This window comes from Camelus ferus, chromosome 4 (genome assembly GCF_009834535.1).
Source record: "Camelus ferus isolate YT-003-E chromosome 4, BCGSAC_Cfer_1.0, whole genome shotgun sequence".
Lineage (NCBI taxonomy): Eukaryota > Metazoa > Chordata > Mammalia > Artiodactyla > Camelidae > Camelus > Camelus ferus.
In genome coordinates, this window is record NC_045699.1 from 31,813,166 (window position 1) to 31,836,255 (window position 23,090).

Below are 23,090 nucleotides of genomic sequence, written 5' to 3' on the forward strand. Positions count from 1 at the left end.
ACTTGCTCTCACTCAGAAGTCATTTCCAGTGAAAACAAAGACTATAATGGAATAGTAGTTAAATCTATTCATGCAACCATAATCTTTGCAGAAAAAAATCTACTTAGCTGTCATCAAATTTTTTTTTCCCCCGAGGTCGAAAATCTGGGACATCAAATTCAGCAGTGAAAAATCTGAAGTCTTTGGAACAGCTGGGTTAAGGGGGGTATGTCCAGGGGGCAGTACAGTTGGACGTGCGTGTGCTGATTTATCCACTGGTATTTGCCCATCACTTCTTCCTAGCTCCAGGATAAACGGCTGCTGCTTCCTTCAGGTAGAGGACCCTGCAACCTTCTCAGTGCCGTTGGTGTCACCTAATGGAACTTGCTTTCTTGCCTCCTCCAATCTAACAGGAAGGCCTTGGATGGTGGGAAGGGCTCATTCTCCTGAAATGGTTATTTTCAATTAATCAATTTTAAAATGTTGAAATAAGTTCAAAATTATTCTTAAAATGCTGCCCCTAGGGAAGCAGCCTGCATTTTCAGAGATGGGATATACCTGGCTGGATCTGCTAAAACTGATCTAACCTGATCTGGAGTCAGATCTAAGGTAGGACCTGGTTTCACCATTTGCTTCATGTGTAACCTCTGGCACATGAACTCATCTCTCTAAACCTTTGTTTTCTCACCTGTTAAGTGCGGATCGTGTTCCTACCTTGGTAAAAGGGGACAAGAGGAGCTTGCTTGTGTGTTGAGAAAATTAAATTAATAACGTACGTGCAGTGCTTGGCCTGGAATCCGGCACGTAGCAGGCATTCCACAAACGCTAGCTTTTATGACTATTGTGATTAAGAACAGTAAGGACCACAACCAACGGGCTACTAAAGGTACTCACTCTCTCAAGCTGGCGAGAAAACATCAGAGTTTTGTTTCAAGGAAATCACTTCTTGCCAGTTTCAAAGACTCAAAACAGTCCAAGGCTGCAGTCCCCAGAGAGCTGAGATTCCCACAAGAAATGCCACAAAGCAGTGAACGGCAGTTCAGCAGGACACCTGTGGGGGCCGATATGTGCAGGGGAAAACAGAGCCCTCACCCGAGCGGCAGTGAAGGCGGCCTTGCCTTTCAAAGGAAGGATGCTGAAGGAGGACTGACCTCTCCCCTCACAGACAAGGTGGGACCAATGGATCAGGTCAAAGGACAAGACATGGCAGATTTGCCAGAAACATACCGTGGATGGTAATAACGGCCATGAATTCAGAATTAACGTTTACTTAACCATTCATCTGTTTTAAGTGACTTTACAGGGGAGAGGTTAAAAGATTTTTTAAAAAATCAAGTCTGTCAGCAGCTATAATTCACTTAAAAGTTAATAATGCCCTTAAGAGGTAGACCCTCTGGAGAATTCACTTATAAACTCAAGTAAGACAGCATACGGCAGGTCTGAGATTGATGTGCACCCAGTTACATCCAATTCATGACAAAAGGGGGACAAAATGTTGGACTGAAAAGAAAACAAAATCTTTTAATGGAACATAAACTTTAAATGTCTGATTTAACAATGACTTGAATATTGCATTGGATGAAAACTGCTATTTATAACACACTATGCAGCATTCAACACCATTCTGGCTGTAAATTAGCTCCCACTCCTACTTACCACTCTGAAAACGTTATCCCTTGCCACAGTGTGAAAATTTTGATATCTTTAATCTCTAAAATATTAGGGCCACCATCCAAAAACAAACAGCAACTTAGGAAGTATCGCTAAGTTCATTTTTTCCTTCCTTTTACATTTTCATACTAACTTTTTTTAGGACATGGTATTTAAATTTGCCTATGTTTATGGCAAATATATTCCATAGTTTGCAAAATCCAGGAAACCATCAAGTCCTTTCTGTTAAGGTAGAATGTAGATGTGTTTTACTTAGACAAAGAGAGAAGCTTTAATGATAGAATCTTAAGTAAACTACTACAGTGTTACCAAAGAGAGGAGACATAGCCTTCATTCCCTTAAAATATGCCTTCGCAGGAAAAGCTGAAGACTTACCGAAATATTCTGTATGGTACGCAGGTAAGACAAGCCTATGGGCAAGATGGGCTTTTTAAATCTTAGTTTAGTTTAGTTTAATTGTGGTTCTTATAAATGATTCTAAGTCTACTGGTTTTGGCTTGTATGTGGGATAAAAAGCTGTGCAAATGATCTCAGCTTATTTGAAAGTGGAAGATACAGAAACCGCTATCGAGAGAAGCTGCACCCACCCTGCCAGTTAATTCTTCAACACTCTGACCCCCTCTCTGGGCTGACATGGGAGCCGAGTGCCCGTGATCCCTGCGCCCTGAGGGCGTGGCTCCCGAGCCTAACTCCTTACACACTCACCATCAAGGCGCAGGTAAAGGAAGTTCCGAAAAGCAAAGTAATCCTCCATGATGGTCATGAGAGACGTCATCTGGCAGAAAAGCAGCACGCGGTGATTAGTCGCTCTCAGTTTTGGCAGAATACGATCAAGTAGCTCAAACTTTCCTGAGGCCCGATACAGCTCGGCCCTGAACCCAGAAATGCAAAACAAGAAGACAGTATTACTGCTGTCTTCTTGAAGGATCCAGAACACCTCTGCTCTTCATATGCACCTCGTACATCGTAAACATTCAATGAACAACTGCGGAATGAATGAACGAATGGATAGCCACTCCAGAACAACTCAGGGTATTTCACGGAAAAAGAAAACGTATATCTACCAAACCCATCATATATGCTAGATATGACAGCAGATTCCAGAGAGGAAAAGAAACCTTTTCATGTTCCTAATACCTTCACTGTTTCTCTCCACTCTCTCTCCCTGTTTCTCTCCCTCTCAAACACATGCATACATGTATGTGTTGTTATTTCCTTATATCCCCACTTACTCAGTGTATAAAACGATTAATTTAGGGCACATAAGACTCATTCAAATACCCTCTGAGCGAGTGCACCGAGCACATGCTGGGCGTGTATATAAGCAGAACAGAACCCCTGCCTCCAAAGGGGTAATTAACAACTTGTGATAAGTATGACAAAGAAAAATAGCAGGTTGTTCTGAGAACTCAGAGCAACACGTGGTATCTTCTTTAGCCGAGAACTGAGTTTGGCAAATGTTGGCCCTGGACTGCTGCCTGTTTTTGTAAATAAAGTTTTATTGGAACACAGCCACGCTCCCTCGTCTCGGCCTAGGCTGCTTTCACGCTACCATGGCCAAGCTGAGCAGGTGCAGAGACTTTCTGGCCAGCCAAGGCGAAAATATTTGAGATCTGGCCCTTTGCACACAAAAAAATTTGGCAGCTACTGGTGTAGAGTGTCAAGGGGCGACCCTGCTGCAGAGAGCGCAGTTTAGCTAAAACCTGAAATAAAGGGCAAAAGGCAGCCAGGAAAGGAGGGGCTTGAGAGTGGACAGGAAGAAATGCCAGGAAGTGGGAAAAGTATGTGCAAAGGCCCTGAGGAGTAAAAGAGGCTGGTGAGTCTGAGGAATTGAAAAAATGGTGTGTGTGGCTTAAGCACAAGTGACAGGGTGGGAGACACTGGGAGATGCCAGCAGAGACGAAGAGGGTGGAAGTGGGGACAGATCCTGGAGGGCTCTGAGCTTTAGTTCTAAACACAGTGGAAAGCCACTGATGGGTTCTAAACAGGGAGCTAATGAGAGCTGACATTTTTAAAAAAGATTACCATGTTCACTGCAAAGAATGGATTAGGGAGGGGACAGAGTCCTGGGTTACATAGAATTTCAAGTAAAAAATACGATGGTAGAGTGTTGTTGGATGGAGAAGAATGTCAATGAGCTAAAGTAGGATTTTTTTTTCCTCCATGAGAAACCACTTTTCTCTTTTATCAACAGAGATGTGTTACATTATTTAAGCTTGGTTGTAGGGTTGGGGAAACTCACCAGTGCACATGCAGTCCAGTCTGTAACACTGAAATGTATCACTGGTGGCAGATTTTATGACACATTTAACAGACACATTTTCAAGTGCATGTCTTCCCAACGTCCATCCCCTGCTCTGAGAACTGTCCTCCAAACACTCCCTGAGGCCATGTTTTCAATATGCAACCCTAGCCAACCTGACGTGAACATAGGACCCAGAGAAAAGGGAGAAAAGGAGAGACAGGAGAGCCTGATGCCATTGGCTCTGGATGGCTTCCAGTTCCCGGTTCTTAGTCCAGTGACAGTCTGCCCTTGGGACCCAAGAATGACCCCTTTATCCTAATAATAAATTCTCTCTGGTGCCAAACAAGCAAAAGAGAGACTTGCTGTTAATGCAGGGTTCTTTTCTGCTGGTGTTGCAGACATGATGCTCTTCGACGTCCAGGGCTAATGGAAAACATTTCTTACACAGACCATACTCTAACAAATTACGACAACAAATTCCTATACGTGTGTAACAGATGAGACCTTTCCTCTCATGCACGTTAATGTTAAATATCAACTTGAAATTTAATATGATAAATTCTCTTTGCACCCAAGCTACACTATTGGTTATAAGCAACAACCATTTGAAGCTCTGACGTTTTTAGAACACTAGGACACTAATAAGTCTGTTAAAGGAAATCTATGTCCTTTGAACAGCCACTTGCTCAAGGCATGTAGTAATTTATGCCAGTCAAGTAAAAAAGAATGCTGATAACAACTTCTGTATCCCCCACTGAGGAGAGAGGAGGGCTGAGGAGGCTGGCAGTATGTACATGCGCGATAAGAAGCAGTAGAGAGAAAAGTTTAGGTAGGACCAGTAAACTATTTTTTGGAAGAAAAAAAATATAAGATTTACCCATTGATGACCCCATTTGAATAGCCCAGGTGTTCAGCAAAGGATTCCTTTAAAGAAAAAAAAAAAGGAGAAAAGAATTTTAAAAAATAGATATGTAATTATTTCCTTAATGATTATTTTATAGTGAACTCATCCTATCTATTTCTAGAGCACAGTTAAACAAAATAATGAATAAGCAAGAAAATACTTGTTACAGGATGAACCAGAAACTCTGTCTTTGAATTCAGACTATAGTCCTGCCAGAAATGTATCCTATAAGTTTCTGCATTTCTAGACTCTCATACTGAGATGATCAGGTTAGTTCACTCATCAGACAGCGGTTAAGGGTTCCCTGGCCAAGAGCTGAGCGAGGGAGGTACTGGGGATCCAGAGATAAATGAAGCAGTCAGGAGCTTAGAGTCTAGACTAGAGGAAGAGCTGCACAGAAGCAAACCAAGATTAATGTGACACAGAAATCTGCTGCTGAAATACTTAACAGTAAAAGTAACAACGATTACACACGTACTACGTATTACACACCTCAGTTTAGTGAAATCCTAACGTCCCGTCCACACTGTGCTTTTCTGTATTGTCAGTAAGGCCCTAAATGCACACCACCTCTCAGGCGACCGGCTTTCGCTTTTAAAATACAGAACTTAATCACATCCTTCCCTCCTCACTGATCCTGTGGAAGAGATAGATGCCTGCTCTCCATGTGATTTTCACATTCCTACTTTATGGAAAGGGAGACCATCTGCCAAAAGGAGGGCATGTCACACCTTCACATTAGCCACCAGCTGGCTCCCTGTTCTGCTCCCCTTCCTTCCCTGATCACCGAAGCTTTCCTCCAAGGGGACCAGATCTCTCCCTCTGGGCTCTGCTCCCAAACATGCTCGTCATTTATGGTAAGGCCCAGCCCCTCAAGATGTGGCCCTGCAGCAAAATTAACACCAATGGACCAGGGCCAAAGCCCCTACCCTGACTCCAAGAACCGTGCCTGCCCTCTCTGCAGGTGGCCATTCCTTCCTTTTCTTTAGGTTCCACTCCCGTCTCTAAGATGGTTTGTGTCACTGGACGGTAACAAGGTCAGGTATCAGCAGCATTTTAAAAACACTGTTTGTATTTCTCTGGTTTGAAGATCCCTAGGGAGGCAGCGAGCCCATCTGAGCGACTGGGTTCCCGACATGATGTGGTAAGAACAAAGGACGTGCAAACAAACAAAGCGAAGACAAAAGCAAAACGCACACACCATCTCTGGTTCACCACTGCGATACCTTTGCCAATGACTGTGGGTCTCATTTCCAGGAATATGCTCCTGAAAGTTTTGCACGTTAAAAAAAAATTGCAAATCAAACCCTGTCTTTCTATTGACTGCTACTTCAAATGTAAATATGCAGGCACTGGAGGACACCTTATGTTGCTTAAACTTAGCTTCTTTGATGCCCACCCCCGAGCCCCAACTCTTCCCAGGTGCTCCTGATGGAAGCTTGAGGATGGAAGGTGTCGTCCCCTTTCCTGACGCGGCCCAGCGTGTTTCAAAGGATCCTTTTTGTCCGATAACCAAAATGAGGTACGAATGACATAATTTTCATAATTTCTAAGTCCTAAAACCCCTCTATACAGTAAGTATCTTTAAACTCTTTTTAGGAACAATAAGATGGTGGGTGACAGGTTAACCTGACATGACCCCAATCATTTTCATCATTAGACCTTTTTGTTTGGCTCCCCCAACCCAACAGCACTCCCCACAAATTGATCCCTTCCATCCCGTTTATCACATTACTGGTTTATCTGACGCTTCAAAACTTTTTCCTTCTGCCAGTCCTATAATCTATTACCATCTGATGACAGGTCAAGTCCGCTATAGCTTGGAGATGCCGAGTGACTTACACCAGGTGACAGGTAAAAGGGACCTGGGGTGTGGACGCACCACCATACACTGGATTCTCCTTCTCCTACGTGTCGAAATAAGTTTGTTGGTGGGACTTTCTTTCCTTCCTTCCTTGCTTCCTTCCTTCTTTCCACCCTTCCCTCCCTTTTACCATGTTGGTATAGCCAATTATACTTAGATCGAGGACTTTCTACTCTATAAAAGGTGCTGCCCTCAAGGAATTAAAGGCAACAGCAGTGTCAGGAGTCTTTCTAATTTCCCACCGCAGCTGGGACAGGATTCTAGGACAGGGAGAGGGTGTGCAATAAATACTCTTACCTAACAAGCACGGTTACCAAAGACAAGGGAGAAAAAAAAAGAATCTTTAAAGTCAAGAACATTTCAAAGTCCCAGTTCCAAGAATATGATCCTGAAAGATGAATTCCTAGAACCTTCTGTTTATTTTTTTTAATAAACCAGTGCAGACGTGGAGCCTGCAGTGCCCGGCCCCATGCCTCCCGCTCACCTGCAGTGGAAACAAGCACGACACTGGCAAATAACTGCCCTGGGCGCCACCCGCATCCGCAGCGACACTGAAAAGTGGAGACTACAATTGTCGCTCTGTTTCCTTCCTGCTCAAGTCAATTATTCCTACTGGGGTAAAACTCTGTCCACTTAGGAAACCCATTTCCATGTAGTGAACAGGGCAGTAAATGTCCTCGCCCCTAAAAATCGCTTCCTAGAGACCAGAGCATCAGGATAAAAGCCTGGATTTACATCGTCATGATAGAAGCCAGGAAGGAAAGATAAATCTCAGTAACAGACTAAAGTCAGTGACTTTTACAGAGAAAATCTTTCAAGAACATCCTTCTCTTCCACAGGTAAATACATTAATATTTTTCACAGCATCCTTCTGAGGAAGCTGGATGTAGTCATCATTATCTTCAATTTCAGAGCTCCTAGCATAACAAGGCAATTCACAGCACTTACCCAAACCCACATAATGAGCTGTAGCTTACAACATTTTCGCGCTACTTTAAACCTCAGGTTATAAAATTCCAGATGCTCAAGGGCGCGATGCCAATGAGAAGCCATAACTAGAAACTTCATGTTTGTTAATTCTGCTCGTCAGGCTATCAGACTGTGCTGTTTCAACTTCAACACGCATTTTAACCGTTTTATTTATTAATTTATTTAGGAAGAAATTTTTGCTTTACGTAGTATTAGGAGGACTAGTACCATCAGGATCAGGGTCACAGCAGAGAATGCAGACTCACCTCGATGTGCTGAAACATATATGGGTGATTACAGATTTTTCTCAACTGCATGATAGTGTTCATCAGTGTCTTAGCACCTCCTTTCCCCTAAGAACAAGCAGAGAGAGTCAAAACAGAAGTTATGAACTGGATCACGTATCTCCCATTTTTAAAGAGTCGGCTTCCACAGAACGAGCAAAGAGCCACAGGTCTTCTCAACAACCTCCACCTCTTGTGGTCCGAAGTTCCCGTTACTCACACATAGAAGTTTCTGAATTAGATACAACACCTTCCTTGTGACTACCTCATCCTATAAGAGAGAATTAGGTCCGGATGATGGTTTTGGGAAATAACTGTCTATTCCCTAGGCTTCTGGGAAGACAGAAGCATGAACAGATAGATGCCCAGGAAATGAAATTGGATTTTAAAACCTTCTAAAATGCTACCCCATCCTCAGGCACATATATTTTGTGCAGAATTGACCTGAGCAGAGCTAACTATTTTGGAGATACAAACACTAAAATGGTGTTTATTTCTAACTGCCCCGATGCAGTGTGCAGTTAAAGGCTAAGAGATTCCCTTCGGCAGCAACAACAGCTACAAAAAAGGCCCAGCAATTTCTCTCCACAAATCAGCAGCCGCCGCGATGCTTGCTGGGAGCGTCCGGTGTCACGGCCATAGAAGATGCACGGTGGCAGCCTGAGTAGCATCATCTTCCGCAACGCACCTTCTTATCCTTCTCAGAACCATCTGTGAGGAGGATCCCTTTGGCTTGCATGTGACGATACAGAATCTTCTGCAGAGCCGACATGTCGCACTTGATCACATATTCAACCTGGGGGAAAAGAAAAGTAAGCAGGTAAGAGCAGGAGAGAGAAGGTGCCTGTTCTAAGACTGTTGAGACAGGGCTGTTGGTGGCGCTCCTGGAACCGCGAAGCTCTCTCTCTTTCCCCTTCTCATGAAGTGCGGGGTGGGATGTGGTGGTGACGGAGGGGACTACAGCCATCCGTGCTAAAGGTACCGTTATGACAAAGGGATCTTAGAAAGGTTATACGTAATAGAGGCTATGAAACTTCTTGACTTATTCCATATTTTAGAGAGAGACAGAGACCGAGAGAGACAGAGAACTGGCTTGCAAACTGTTCAAATTCAAAGATGTTCAATACAGAGTTCTGTTTTGTTTTGTTTTTCAGTATTTCCTCTGCTTCTCAACTATACCCCCTTTCATATGAACATAATAGTTTTAGGAAAAACAGTGCCTGGCCAATAACCTATGATTTTCTTTGTAAAACATTTTTTAGATGGTCATATGTGGCTACCTCCCAATGCTGATCCTAAAAGGAGATTTAGAAGAGCCCTAGGTTGACTAAACATAATTAACCTCTGCTTTTGAAAGATGAGAGGATACTGTCCAGTGAGGATACCAGGGGAGGGAAAGGAATTAATCCACAATCAGATGCAACTTTATGACCATCTTTTTTAGAGCAAGGCCTTGTGCGTGTCCATTTGCAATCACAGGAAAACCCAATTTAAAACAGTTAAAGGGAGTTCACGTGCTGGTGGTCTCCCACACACCTGCATGCTCCTAATGCATAAGATCTGCCTTGATTATTTCCTATCATTGTTTTTCTTTATTAAAAAAATCCCCAGAATACAAATGCACAATTTTCACAATAAACGTCAAATAAATGCCTAGAAATCTGCAGAAAGTGATTAAAAACAAATCAGCAAGCTGCCTAATGTTTAACAAACTGATGAAAAATGACCAGGTTATTTTCGGCTCCGAAGGCCAGGATGAGAAGGTCACAGATGAAGAGAAGTTGAATATTCATTCAATTGTTGCTTTAGAAGGACCCTGCCAGGCCAGATGGAACCGCAATTAATAGCCTTTTGCCACCAGTTTTGATGCACCAGATCAGATTCGAGAAAGGTTGGCTCTTTTGCAGAAAAGTTAAGAAAAGCAAGCGACCTGCCATAAACTTGTTTTAGTTTTTAACAACCTTCATGGCCAGCGAGGGGAAAAAAAATCTCCAAGTTTAATGAATAAGGATGCACTTAGCACAGGCTTGGTGTTTCACATACCTGATCATGTCATATTTTTAAAGTACTTTGACTTTTTCAAGAGCTATTGGTGCTCAATGAAACGTGATCACGGTGAAGAAAAATGTTAAACTTCAGACGTTAACAAGTATAATGATAAAAATAAGATTTAAGGCGAATATTATTGAGCTCTTTCTATGGACCAGGCCCCGTGCAAACAAGCTCTATGTGCCTTTTCTCATTTTACCACACAAGAGCTGTAGGAGAGAGCCACAGTTAGTGGGGTGTGGATTTTCTAAATGAGGTACCCACGCATCAGACTGGGTTGAACTGATGCCGCTATGTAACAGTGCACTTAGCACTGAACCACACTCCACTTTCTTAAGTTCTAGGCTGGGGATGACCAAAGAGACGTTCAGGCTTCCCAGGTCCGCCCTGATGTTCACCTTCGCCTGGGCCCCCCTGCCAGCCAGCTTCCGCACACCTTCCTGAGCGTGGGAAGGACGTCTGAGGCTTCCCCGTAAGTGCGGTCAGAGATGCAGATCCACCATGAGGGACCCTCAGCCCCTTCCCGTCAGTCAGCTGCTGCTGAGAGCTGGCGGAAAGGGAGTCTGGGAAGCAGGACGCATGCATATTGAGGCCACGCAGACAGGGATGTCAAACATCCCCACAGCGGCCAGGTCAGCAGAGAGGCGAGCTCATCCCTAGAATCTGATGGCTGCTGTGACCAGTCACCCCATAATCCTTATAAACTGCAAAAGTTTGGATTTTTATATAACGGATTTTCCTAAAACAGGGCATATTTTCAACTTGCAATGTGTGTGTGTGTGTTTTTAAAAAGCCTGTCTCTATTAGCCAGTTCTAGACATAAGTAAACAAGATGAAGAAGTTTTACGGAATGAATAAATGAAGAACTTCAGTTAATTGCCTTTTATAGCTCTTCTAAAGTAACAAACGGGGGTATGGGACAAATGAAAACCTTTAACACTCCAGCTCTGCAACTTGCAGGACCACAGCTACAGTACGCTGGGAGGTTGTTCAAGGCAGTCACATGACCGCTGTGCCCATTCTCCAGCTGATTCAGTAACTCAGGTCCACGCTGAACAGAAAGAGGGTTATCCAGAGATGCCAAGACCACAGGAAGTTAAAGAAATATCAACAGCATCCAGTCTCCAAGACGCATTCACTAGCAAAATACAATACCTGAGTATTTAGGCTTTTGCTGGGATAAGCGTGGTGTAAGAACCTTGTCAATATGTAATGTTTTCAGACTGTTAATGAACAGGGGGTTATGGAACAAATCTCTCTCACAGCAAACTGATCAACTTTGCACACTATCTTGCCAACTCCCACTTAAAAATGAACAGGATGAACCAAATCTGTCCAAAAAACGGAGTTATTACACAGAAAAACACAATGATGCAAAACACACATTTCAGAATTGGCTCGTCTAAAGAGAAAAGTCACATCAAACTATCTCATACAACAAATAGTGTACAATGCCAAATGATCTATGTTTAAGAGAACAAAAGTTAGAACTCCCAATATGTGTGGTTCCAAAATACAATCAGAAACATATTAAACAAATACCCAAATCTAACCAAAAAAATGTAGAGCTAAGGGGCTCAAAAGACATTCTAAGGCACTGAAAAGTTAGTGTCCAAAAAGTAATCTGAAAAACATTTGCTGGAAATGTTCACAGGAACTTAGACGATGTGTCTGTCTGTAATTTGCAGGAACTCCATTTTTCACTTACTATCAGAACAGTGCTATCACAAGCATCAAATATTAAACAAACACATGTCCGGGAAACCTGGCAAATGTGTATGAGGCCCTTTGATAACAATGCAAGTCCCCAAGCTCATAACCTTATTTGGCTCACAAGCAGAACACTTCTATGGAGCCGGTAAGAGTGAACTCAGTGAGGTTAGTGAAAAAAGGCTAAAGTTAAAATACAAGGCTAATGGATGTAATGTTACATTAATGTAAGTTAAAACTAAATGTGGTGAGACACAATTGACTCTGGTAATTTTATAAAAGCTGCCCCCATTGCTCGCTTTTGGAAACCAAGATGAAATGCTGAAATTCCCCTTCTCTCTCTATCCTACATTCTCTACTTCTATCTAACAAAAAAAAAGTACTTCATGGTGTTTCCCAGACTCCTCGAACTGAAAATACAAGCCTGCAGTTTCAGAAACACAATTTCAGGGGCAGATAGTTCAAATACGTTGGCAGGGGAAGGAGCCACAACGGCTGAACTTGCAAAACCTACTTTTTCTGGAAGCTGGGATTCCACTTCTTTCTTCAGTCTCCTCAGTAAAAATGGTCTCAACACCTTATGCAGACGTCTGATGATCAATATAGTTTCTTCTTCATTTAAGTCCACCTACAAGAAAACCTTAGATGAATTTGATCTTTTTGTTTTTTAAAAAAGGATGTTTCATGTAATAACTCTTTGTGCTACATTTATTATTGGTTTCAATACATGATTGAAATTTTATGTGCATTAAGGCCGGGTTTATACCCGTCATGTACACATCAGAATTCTGTTCCCACCTGCCTACCAGGTGGTAATAAAACAGCCTCTAAATGGGTGTCTTTGTCTTACTGCTGAGTTCTGGGGAAAAGGGCCCAGAGCCACCAATTTTAAATCAGTAGTGTTAACAGCTCAGAATTTTATGGGATATGATTGCCATAAAGGTTGGCTGAAGACTGGGGTAGGACACGGGCAATAGGGCAACAGTGAATGTGTTTGTTCTTCCTTAAAATTGAAGCATTAAGTTAGGCTCTTAACTTCGTCTGTCTCAGATGCAGAAACGTACCAAGGGAGCAAGGCTTGAACACAAAAAGCAGAACAGGGTAGATCCAGTTTATGCTGGTGGGTTTCTAAGCCCCTCTACTTCACTCTTCCTTTGCTCAGCTCTCATCTTGTTCAAGTTCAGTCCTATTTATAAAGCCTCTGCTTTCTCTTTCACCTTCCTCTATTAGCCTCTAGGGGGCAGAGCTGGTTGACATTACTTCCTACAAATGGGCAAGCCAATGAATTACTGACAAAAGGCCACAGTACCTATAACATACCTCAGAATTAAAGGGCCAAATCGCTCCGACATAAATTTCCCTAAGGCATTTTAAGTGGCTTTTCATTCCAATAGTTAAGAAACCCCTAATCAAAAGGACAGGTACCTATTTCTTTTCTGGCAACGGCCCATGTTTCCTTCCACAAATGAGCTCTAAGAGAAGACAGTGGAAGGAATGGTAGTAAGAAATTTGAAAATGGGAACTCCAGGATTTGAGGAGTATTTATATACCCACAAAACAGGCTCACCCTAACATCTGAAAACAATGTGTAAAGAAAATTAGTGTAAATTCATTTGGTTTTACACACCAACCATTTATGTGGAAACGGTTTAAAGGGAAGTCCAAATTTATAACAAGAACTTATTTTTTCTAAGGTTTGTGTTCAGTAGGTTGAGTTGTGGTTAAATTGAGTCAACAAACATCTCTGTGTTTATACCCCGGTGGCCCAGAGCAGTTACGCATTCCACCAGTCAGGAACACCCTCTGTTGGCCTGGTTGACACACTGGCAAAAAGACAAAGGGATGATGACACACTGGCAAAAAGACGAAGGGATGATGACACCCTGGATCCTAGGGTCACAGATCCATCACTAGGTCCATTTTCTTAGGACAGAAAAATAACCCTGGAATGGGAACACATCCGTCCACTGACTGGCTTCCTAGTACTGTAAAACCACTCTCTGGGTTTTCTGTGGCTCTCCTGTTCTCAGCGTTAGCGCTTTTCATTTCATTCCACGGTCATGCAGTGGGAAAAGAAAAGTTAGACCAATACCCTCTCTCCAGTCATGGCAAACGGAGCATTAAACCACTGTTCAAATGTGCTGCAGCTCTTAAAAATTGTGGGGAGGAGGAAGTTGAGGAGGGCCCAGAGTTCTGGGAGCTTATTCTGCAGCGGGGTCCCGGTCAAGAGGATCCTTCTGGGGGCCACGTAGTGAGTGTTCAAGACCTGAGTCAGCTTGCAGTGGTGATTCTTCATTCGGTGGCCTTCGTCCACGATCATGTATTTCCACCGAATCTACAACGAAAGAGGGAGGGCCGACACGTGGTGAGCACGGGAAAACACAGCTACTTCCGACAGGCAAGTGGTGGTGCAGAAAACCAAAGAGCCCATGCCTGGTACGTGACACGGCACGGTGCGCCTTAGGATAAAAGACTCTTAACAGTCTGCTTCCCACACCTGACAGATCACGTCAAACACCGTGCAACGATGAAATCACTCTTCTGCAGAGAAGGGAACTTGGGCCCAGAATGAAATGGTGCGGCCAGGACTAGCTCCTGTGTCTCCCCATCCACTACTCCTTCTGATAACGCCGTTTGTCAGGACAGCTATCCCAGATTTAATGGCCGTGTTACCTCTGCTCATAGTAAGTACAGAATACAGCGTCCCTCTTGAAGCACAAGTTGATGACTGGCTCCTCCAAGATGGTATCAGCAGGTACCTGCAGCTTCATGCCTTTTTCTCTATTACCTGAGCTGCCTACTACCTTGGCTTGTGTTCTTTCATTATTTTTTAATTTGAACTAGTTGCTAACATTTAAAAGTTGGAATATTTCACATAAAAATCTGGACAGCTGGCTTCTTTTTAAAAAATTGTAAAATCTGGCAACCTGGATCTCTTATTTCACACATCTTACTTACCTGCCAGGTCTTGGACCCTTATTTCAAGATGTCTGACCGTGAAATGCTATACTTACTGGCAGAGAGGGCAGTGCTAACATATCATTCCTCTGTTTACGCCAAAACTTCAGAATTAAACACAATATATTCCCCCAGCATGACGATCACTTCAAAGATAAAGAATGACCAATATGACATGACCTTCCTTCCTAAGTCTACACACGGTCCCTTTCCTCTCATAGCTGACCCTGCAGCCCTCTTCAAGGTCATTGTTTCTTAAAGTGAGAACAATGAGGAATATTCCACTAAGCCTATTCATTCTCTGTAAAACAGCAGCCATGGCCAAGAAAAGCATCTGGTGCTCAGATGTCCCTGGATGCCGCTGCAAAGCTCCGAGAGAGAGGAGGGAGCCAGCAGAGCTTTCTGCAGCATCCTCGCCGCCCTCATTAGGAGCACCAGGGAAGTCAGGGGGAAGGAAAGAAGATCACCAGTCAGGCTGCGACGTTCGGGTGAAAGAAACCACCTGAGTTCTGATTCTTCCCTCCTCGACCCCCTCTAAGAAAATTGTTTAAGAATAATTAAAGTGGTACGATCAGTTGTCCCAGGCTGACCAAGAGCGTGAAAAGAGGCCAGGAGATGACAAATGCACTGAAACAAAGGGAGGGTACAGCTCAGTGGTAGAGCACATGCTCAGCATGTGTGAGGTCCTGGGTTCAATCCCCAGGACCTCCGTTTAAAAAAACTAGTAAATAAATAAACGTAATCACCCCTTCACAAAATGCATTTAAACAAACATTCTAAGTCTACTTTCCTGCCTAATTTAGCTTATGAAATAACAGACAAGGAATCAGAGGCCTAAGATTTTGCAACTGGGTCTACTGCTAATTAGGTCTTCCACTCGGGAAAAAGTCACTACCCCTTTCCAGAACTTCATTTCTCTGGCAACAAATAAAAGCGATACGTCTCGTTACCAGGCTTCTCCGATGAATTTGGAAATACATATGCAGAAGACACAATATGAATTTTTTTAAAGGGTCTCAATCGTACAGACACATTCCCACAGTTATACTGAAAACACGTCATTTCTGACACTGCCAAATTCATCTCGGAGTTTGAAGAACAGGAACACAGCATTGTTGCTGGTGCCATATTAATTACTAAACCTCCCCTGGGAACCCATCTCCTGTATGTTACTTCCTAGATGCCTGGGACCTTCCGTTCCCAGAGCAAAGGTTTAATGCAGAGATAGAACAGACCCCAGAAACAGGGATTCTGTTCAATTCTAGCCATAACTTAGTTTCAGATTATAGTGCTTTCAAAACACCACAGGATGGAAGAAATTACTAAAAGGGAAAAAAACAAGTTTTCATACGTGCTACATGACAGACAGTACTTCCATCACTCTATACGAGTGTATTAGGAGGCAAGATGATGTAAGTGGAAGAGAAATTTCTACTTTTTGGCTAAAGGACAACTTAGGACATACAAATCAGCAGACATGTAGGTGACAGGTAGAAAACAACTCTTTCCCAGTTCCCAATAAACAGTCACAGAAACAGCCCAGAGGAGTTCAAACGATAATAGCCCAATATTTCCCTGAGAAAATCCTGAAACAGGGATAGTACAAAAGCTGCCGCTTGGGTAAGTGTTCATATGGAGAAGACCATATGGACAGATGCCTACTCATCTTTGGAGAGACAAAGGCACCAGAGGAATGAAATGACGCTACTGACAATATCCCAGGGCAACAAAAACAATTATTTCTTCCACAAGCATGATGTTCTGGGCTGTTGGAGAGAAAAAGAGTTGCAGAAGGAACCCAGGTAAATTTTTTAAGAGATGTAAACTCATTAACTATGAGAGGCTAGGAAAGAATCTCTGGATCAATGACACACTAAAAGAAAAAAAAAAAAGCATGCATAAAATTAAAAACCCATGACCAAAATACATCCGACTCGTTGAAAAAAAAAGAGAGAGAGGGAGAAAGATAAGCCATCTAATGATCAAATTATACTAGTGGGTATAATTTGGGGAATACTTTACACGCCAGTGCAATGGTCCGTAATCAGAGCTAAAAGAATTTTTTTAAAAATACCTTTGCAAGGATGTGCTTGTCTTTTATAATGTACTCATAAGTAGTCAGGAGGACGTTGAATTTGCCACTCCGGAGCTGGGGGACGAGAGAGCGACGCATGGCAGGGGTGCCCTGAATGGGAAGAAAAAAATAGATGTCTCTCACGCGATGGAAGTGCATGTGCCTTGTCCCTCACTATTCATGGCTTAATGGAGCCCAGACACGTGACTAAGGACGGCACATACATGCAATTATCATACACGGTCCATTATCCGGGAAGAAAGTGCTTGGCAAAATTGCACACGCGTCTGGACACTTTTCAGACCCTTATGGAGAGGCTTTCCCGCTGAAGACCGAGGGAAGGCAGGGAGAGGAAAGGAAATTACGGTGACCTCACGGTAGCAGAGAACCCGCCGCTCTGCTGAAAGGCTCCGTTTCCGCGGGAGCGGACAGCAGGCACCTGGGGAACTGCCGAACTTTGCAGGGACAGCGGGCACGGCGGCGGCAGCACGCGGGATTGTGATATTTGTCATTTGTATTACTCTCATCAGAAACCTCGCAATATGATAATTAACAATTTTCTTCTGCATTTCACTATCTGAAAGTAATTATGGTTTATTACAGTAATCTTCTTGGGATGATTAACTCTCACTGTTTAGTACATGATGTACATGACAAAACTTTACAACCAAATACAGTTCACAGATGTGCATATGGGATGAAGAAAATAGGGTCTATTTTTCGCTTTTCCACATTTATGTATAAATACAGCATTCCAAACCTTGTAAGAAATTTTCACCACAGAAGGAGCCCATTTGTCAAATTCATATGTCCAGTTAGATAGAGTCCTATAGAACAAAAGAGACATTCGTATAAAACACAGACATTTGTATAAAAATCAGTGGTCAAAAAGATGATCTTACTTACTTTCAGGCCTCACCTTAAAAGGGGCTAGAGAATATAAAACATCTCAACTACGTATTTATTTCAAAGGTGTGGAAATAAGAGATGTTAGAAATAAACTGCCACAAAGCATGACAAATTTGTTTGTGGGTTCATAAGAAAAAAATTAAAGAATGCACAAACATAAAGGGCAAAAAAAAAAAAATCCTTAATTTTAATACTGAAAAATAGCAATTACCACAGTGATTTCGGAACTCTAGAAACAGCCATATCAAGTTCAGAGAAAAGCTGAGTCCAGAAAAACAAAGTATAAAAGCACATCAAGGTATTAAATAAATCTGTCAAGAGGGAGCGGGGGAAAAATACTGAATGCCTTTTTTTAAGATCTGAAAGCATCAATGTTATATGTGAATCAGAACATGCAAAATATAGATAAAAAAGCAAAATATATGTTCAAAATGTAGATAACAGAAAGAATGTCTAAATATCACAGATTCAAAAAATACAAATTAAAGAGGCCTGCAAATAATTCTCATTTAGACAAAATTTGAAGGAAATACTAAAACAGAGTATTTTTTCTCAAGGCCCAAGTCTGCAATCACTGTAGATCTCAGTGAACAGTACTGCAACCTCACACCCATAGCCAGAGACACCACCCTCCAGGGAGGGCGGTTTTCAACAGGTATTCCTTCTCTCAGGAGTGTCTGCTAAAGACCCACCAGGAGCCTGCAGGGGGCGAGGCACTGGGAATTTAATGGAGAACAGCGCAGATCGGTCCTTATGAAACAACAAAATCACTGCAGATAAACTGCACGAACTGAGGGCGGTTTAATGCAGAATTCACAGCAATGATTTTGACTTAGATTCCACTTTAAAAGAGACACCAAAGGACAATTTAAGAATATATAATTTTTGAATATGTGTAACCTTTGGGAAATGGAGCAAGAAAAAAAAACAAAGAAATCTTTAAAAAAAAAAATCAAAAGCTTCTGGCTTTTTCAGCCACTTTAGGGGCGACAATGAGTAAGACACACTGTGCAGTGTGCAATGCTAAGGGCTGGTCTGATCACTCCATCCTGTGCTCAACTAGCCAATCAAAGAGGCTGGGGTGGGGGCGGGGCGGGGAATGAAAACCTAACACCAGATTGCAGGCTGTCAGTGATCCCACTGCGGGCTACAATTCTGCCCTAAACAAGACACAAGGGCAAACTGTGAACAGGGCAGGCTGCCGCATAAAGACAGAGAATCGCAGAACGAAGGGCTCTACTCACGAAAGGGGCACAATGATGAGATAGGGGCCGTTGAGTCTTTTGTGCTCCATCAGGTAAGTGATGAGTGCGATGGTCTGAATGGTCTTTCCCAGCCCCATTTCATCAGCTAAGATCCCGTTCAAATTGTTATTATACAGAGAAACCATCCATTCCAGGCCCTGGAGCTGCAATGAAGAGTAATTGCTTCAATTATCCAAGATCTGCACAGGTAATTAATACTAATACAACTCAAGTGAGGCTGTGACTTCTTAACTCCGTGGTGCCGCACGTTGGATTTCCCACTGTAGGGAAGCGGGGGAAGAAGCACCAACACAAAACGAATTTCGAATACGAGCCTGTAATCATCTCTGCTGCTTGGCAGGTGCTGAGTGCTAATCAGATTTAGAAATGATGGGCTGGAGCGGACTGGGGGGATCTTAAGCAGCTTTGCTGTTCATCCCTACTTAGCATTTCACAGCGTATGACATTCTCGAATTATTATCAATGAAGAAAACCCAAACTAAAGTTCATCCCCACCACTCCAAAAGCAAAAAGCCAACGGGAGGATTAAACAAAAACAAACCAGAAGGCAGCTTTGGCATAGGGATCACAGGTCATTATAAACGGCCTTCTTGGTAACGAAGAGACTCCCCTCGGTGTGGGATCCCCTCAAGTGAGGAGGCGGAGTGACCAGGGAGCCAGGGCCACCTGCTGGACCCACAGGAGGGCACTTCCTGGGGGAGAAAGCTCCCAGGCATCACGTGGAAACTCTGCAATGGAGGTGCTGCTCCCCAAGGGCAGCTGACTGTCAGGAAACGTGCTCAGCATATTTATAAAGTACAAAAGCACAGCACCAGAGGCACAGCTTGGATTTCCCATGTTAAGCACAAGGAAGACTGGGTGAAAACACAAAACTGTTCAACTCCCATCTCCCAACCACCAGTCCCCTTCCACCACCACATCACAAATGACAGGATCAACTCTCACTCCCTCCCTCTCTCTCATTTAGCTTGCTAATGAACTTATGCTTAGGGAAATGTTAATTTTCATTTGTTTTATGTAAAAACAGAGCTAGTCATTCTTTTATTTTAAATATTTATGAAATGGTTATTCTGTGCAAAGGACCGTGCAAGGAGCTAAAGCAGGTGGGTACCTCGGTGTGTGAAATGCACACCTCTCTCCAGAAGGCTGCGGTCAAAGAGGAGACAATAAGCCATCTGTGTACCAAGAAGCAGTTGGCAATGCCAACGCCACACATATGAAAGTTTCTTTTACGAAGAGCACTGCCGTGGTTTGAAGAAATTACTTGGATAAGCCCCTGGGGGTGCCACTTGTACCACGCAAGACCCGAATCAGCCTAAAGGTTTCTGCAGAACAACGGCAACACTGCGAGATGAGAGGGGTCAGTGCCAGGGCGCCCATGTGACTGGTTGGCACGGGACAGTCCTGGGTTGCACCTATTATCAGTAATAAGGGCCCCTGTTTGTTCTCATGGGGATCCAGACTTGGAACAGTAAACTATACGTTACCCCTAGTCACATCTGAGAGTATTTTCCATATTTATTTAACCACAGAACCTGTTTTCCCCTTTCTTTTGGAGGCATATCTCATGGGACAGGTGTCCCAAGGAACACACTTTAGGAAACACTACAAAGTGGCAGGAGGTAGAAGACAGGGGCAGACCTCACCCCAGACAGGGCACATGAAACACCCCTCATGTTTACAGTCTGGCTTCATCAAAACACAGGCGCTCACCACTTTACTGTGCCTTAAAAAAAAACAACGAAAAAATACCCGTAAACGTAGTAGATAGCGACTCTCAGGTGGCTGAGCCCACAGTGTTCAACTTCAGCCATCACCAGAAACTTTGAAGACAGACATACTTCATTTACTTCAAAAAAAAAAAAAAAAAAAAAAAAAAAGGCACAGATTTTCCCTCCACTCATAGAACGTGCCTCGGTTTTTCCATTTTGAAGGGATCCATGATAAAATGGTTCCAAATGTTAAGCCAGGGTTGCCAAAAAGACGATTCACCCCAAAACCATAAAAGAGAAAGCAGGGGTGCCCGGGTGAAGACGGTAAATGGCACGCTCTACCGTGAGAACTCCAGGCGCAGTGGGGAGACCGGCCATCGTCGAAGCAGGTGACCCCAAACGTCGCACCACCATCAAAGCTCTTAAGCAACCGGCATGAGCACCACACACCGCTACTAAAATCGGGTAAAAGACAGTGGCTTACGGACAAAACACAAACCCTGCCAGTTACCTGGTAATGCTTCAGGGTCCCATTAATGAGAAGGGCAGACTGCTTCTCCACCCTCTCCGAGATGGCGTGCGCCACCGTGTAGTAGGACTGGGAGCCCCTGGCGCTGTACTGCATGCTGTACTCGTCGTCCACGTCCTGTTTAGCCGTCCTGAGGCAGAGGAAGCCGAGTCAACCGCGAGAACCAAGAACCTAAAAAAGCTGCAGTAAGCCTACATCTATTTATCACCTACTCATGGCTGGTGGTTCAAACACATTATCTGTGACCCTTGCAAAACAGTAAGCAAGGCAGACATTATTATGATGATCCCCGTTTTATGCAGGTGCAGAACTGCCGGCTCAGAGAGGTGCGTGAATTTGCCCGGGTCACGAGGAAGGTGGTGGCGTCAGGATTGGGACTACGGGCCAGATGCACCTCCAGTGACCGCTCTGAGCAGCAACCCCACACCTGCAGAGTCACACCTTGCCAGTGAAGCTGTCCTAGGCCCTTAAAGTACAAAGATTAAATCCTACCCACAGAGCACTGCCTCAAGCCTGGAAGACAGGTGAGAGGGGGCCGAAGGTGATGCTAAACAGCCGGGAAGGAGGGAAGGTAGTCTTCCATTTTCTACGCCCTGTTAAGGAACTAGTGGGTCATTCTACAGGCAATGAATGAGGAGCCCTCCAGGGGTCCTTAAGACCTTCAGTGAAGAAGGCGGGGCCGACAGGTAAAACAAAGGTTCCTGAAGGGGGCGTTCAGCCCTGGAATAAAATGAGAACAAATTCATATTCGAATGTCTATTTCTGCTGTTTTTTAATCTCATCACTCAAAAATGTTTTATTTTGCATATTATTTCACCCCAACTTTCTTTTAATACTAGAACTGTTCAAGCAAAGAGCTGTGTAGACCGCTGATGGAGACGACCACCAGGGTGAGGTGTGGAACTGGGCGCTCAAGAGAGGGGAAGGAGAGGTCCTGAGGGCTCCAGGGTGATACAGAGACTGGGCAGGGGGGCTCGGTGGCTGACGAGCGACAGCAGCGAGGACAGTGGAGGGAGGGGCGTTTCTCACTTGGGATTCTGGGTGAGCGTTGGTGCCATTAAGGGAGGTAGGAAAGGAAGTGAGGCAGCTGTCTGGAGGGGCAAACTCCACCTGGGGCACAAGTGCAAACGACAGGTGGGGAGGCCAAGAGAGAGGGTTTGGGAAGGAGCCGAGCAGTAGGACAGCCACTGGGGCCTGGGGGCTGGGAGCTCAGTGGGAACTTCTGATGTCAGCATTTCCAGTGGCATGCGGCCATGACGCCGGCTTCCTTCCTTGGACAAAGTTCTCTAAAAGGTAATTCATAAAGCATAACCCTCCTGAAATGCATCTGCAAGAGAGAAAGCTCTGAGAGGCACCTACTCAATGATCTGCTTGGCGTCCTTCTCAGAAACCTCTTCACTGTTTGGATCCAGGAGTATTTTCTCTTCAGTTTCCTGCCTACTGGACTCTTCCTCCTCATCCTGGGAAAGGAACAAAGATATGAGGGAGAACCCTTCTCACCAAGGGACTCTCTCTGGCATTTTCTCAAAAGAGAGTAAATAGTATTCAACCTCCCAAGTGAAGTGAATACAACTGAAGGAGGAAGTAAATTTAACACATACGTAACCGAGATACCGAACACTCCATCACTATTTAAATCACTGAATGAAAGAACCAAAGGAACCCCCTGAGGGTCCTCTGGGACCCCTGCTCCCAAGAGTAAATATGTAAAAATCATGCTGTGAGTATTTGTCATTGTTTGGTCATCAGAGTCCCGTGGACCATACCTGCTCTTGCTCACTTAGCAACATCCTACACGGTTCTCTGCAAAGCCAACTGAAGAGATCTTAGTATTGTCCTTCTCATAAAAATGCTCCCAGTGGGCCCTGGATGGTCCCACACGCATCCACAGTGGAGGGACTGGAGCTTGTGAGCACGGCCTTCTGTGTGTGCTTTCTGTGGCTACTTTACAGCACACATTTCTGGATA

At 43.8% G+C, this 23,090-nt stretch overlaps 1 protein-coding gene across 6 annotated transcripts in view; it reads right to left on the reverse strand.

Annotated features, from left to right (window-relative positions):
- The window catches only part of SMARCA2 (SWI/SNF related, matrix associated, actin dependent regulator of chromatin, subfamily a, member 2), a 137,382-nt gene that overhangs the window by 58,986 nt on the left and 55,306 nt on the right, over positions 1-23,090 (reverse strand). For all 6 annotated transcript variants that reach the window (XM_032477764.1, XM_032477765.1, XM_032477766.1 and 3 more), the window contains exons 13-23: positions 22,482-22,582; positions 21,105-21,252; positions 18,861-19,024; positions 17,468-17,534; positions 16,708-16,818; positions 13,768-14,010; positions 12,190-12,303; positions 8,605-8,712; positions 7,899-7,985; positions 4,773-4,819; positions 2,356-2,522 (exon numbers count right to left, since the gene is read on the reverse strand). In XM_032477764.1, coding sequence (XP_032333655.1) covers positions 2,356-2,522; positions 4,773-4,819; positions 7,899-7,985; positions 8,605-8,712; positions 12,190-12,303; positions 13,768-14,010; positions 16,708-16,818; positions 17,468-17,534; positions 18,861-19,024; positions 21,105-21,252; positions 22,482-22,582 — 1,357 coding nt within the window. The remainder of the gene's footprint in view (positions 1-2,355; positions 2,523-4,772; positions 4,820-7,898; positions 7,986-8,604; positions 8,713-12,189; positions 12,304-13,767; positions 14,011-16,707; positions 16,819-17,467; positions 17,535-18,860; positions 19,025-21,104; positions 21,253-22,481; positions 22,583-23,090) is intronic.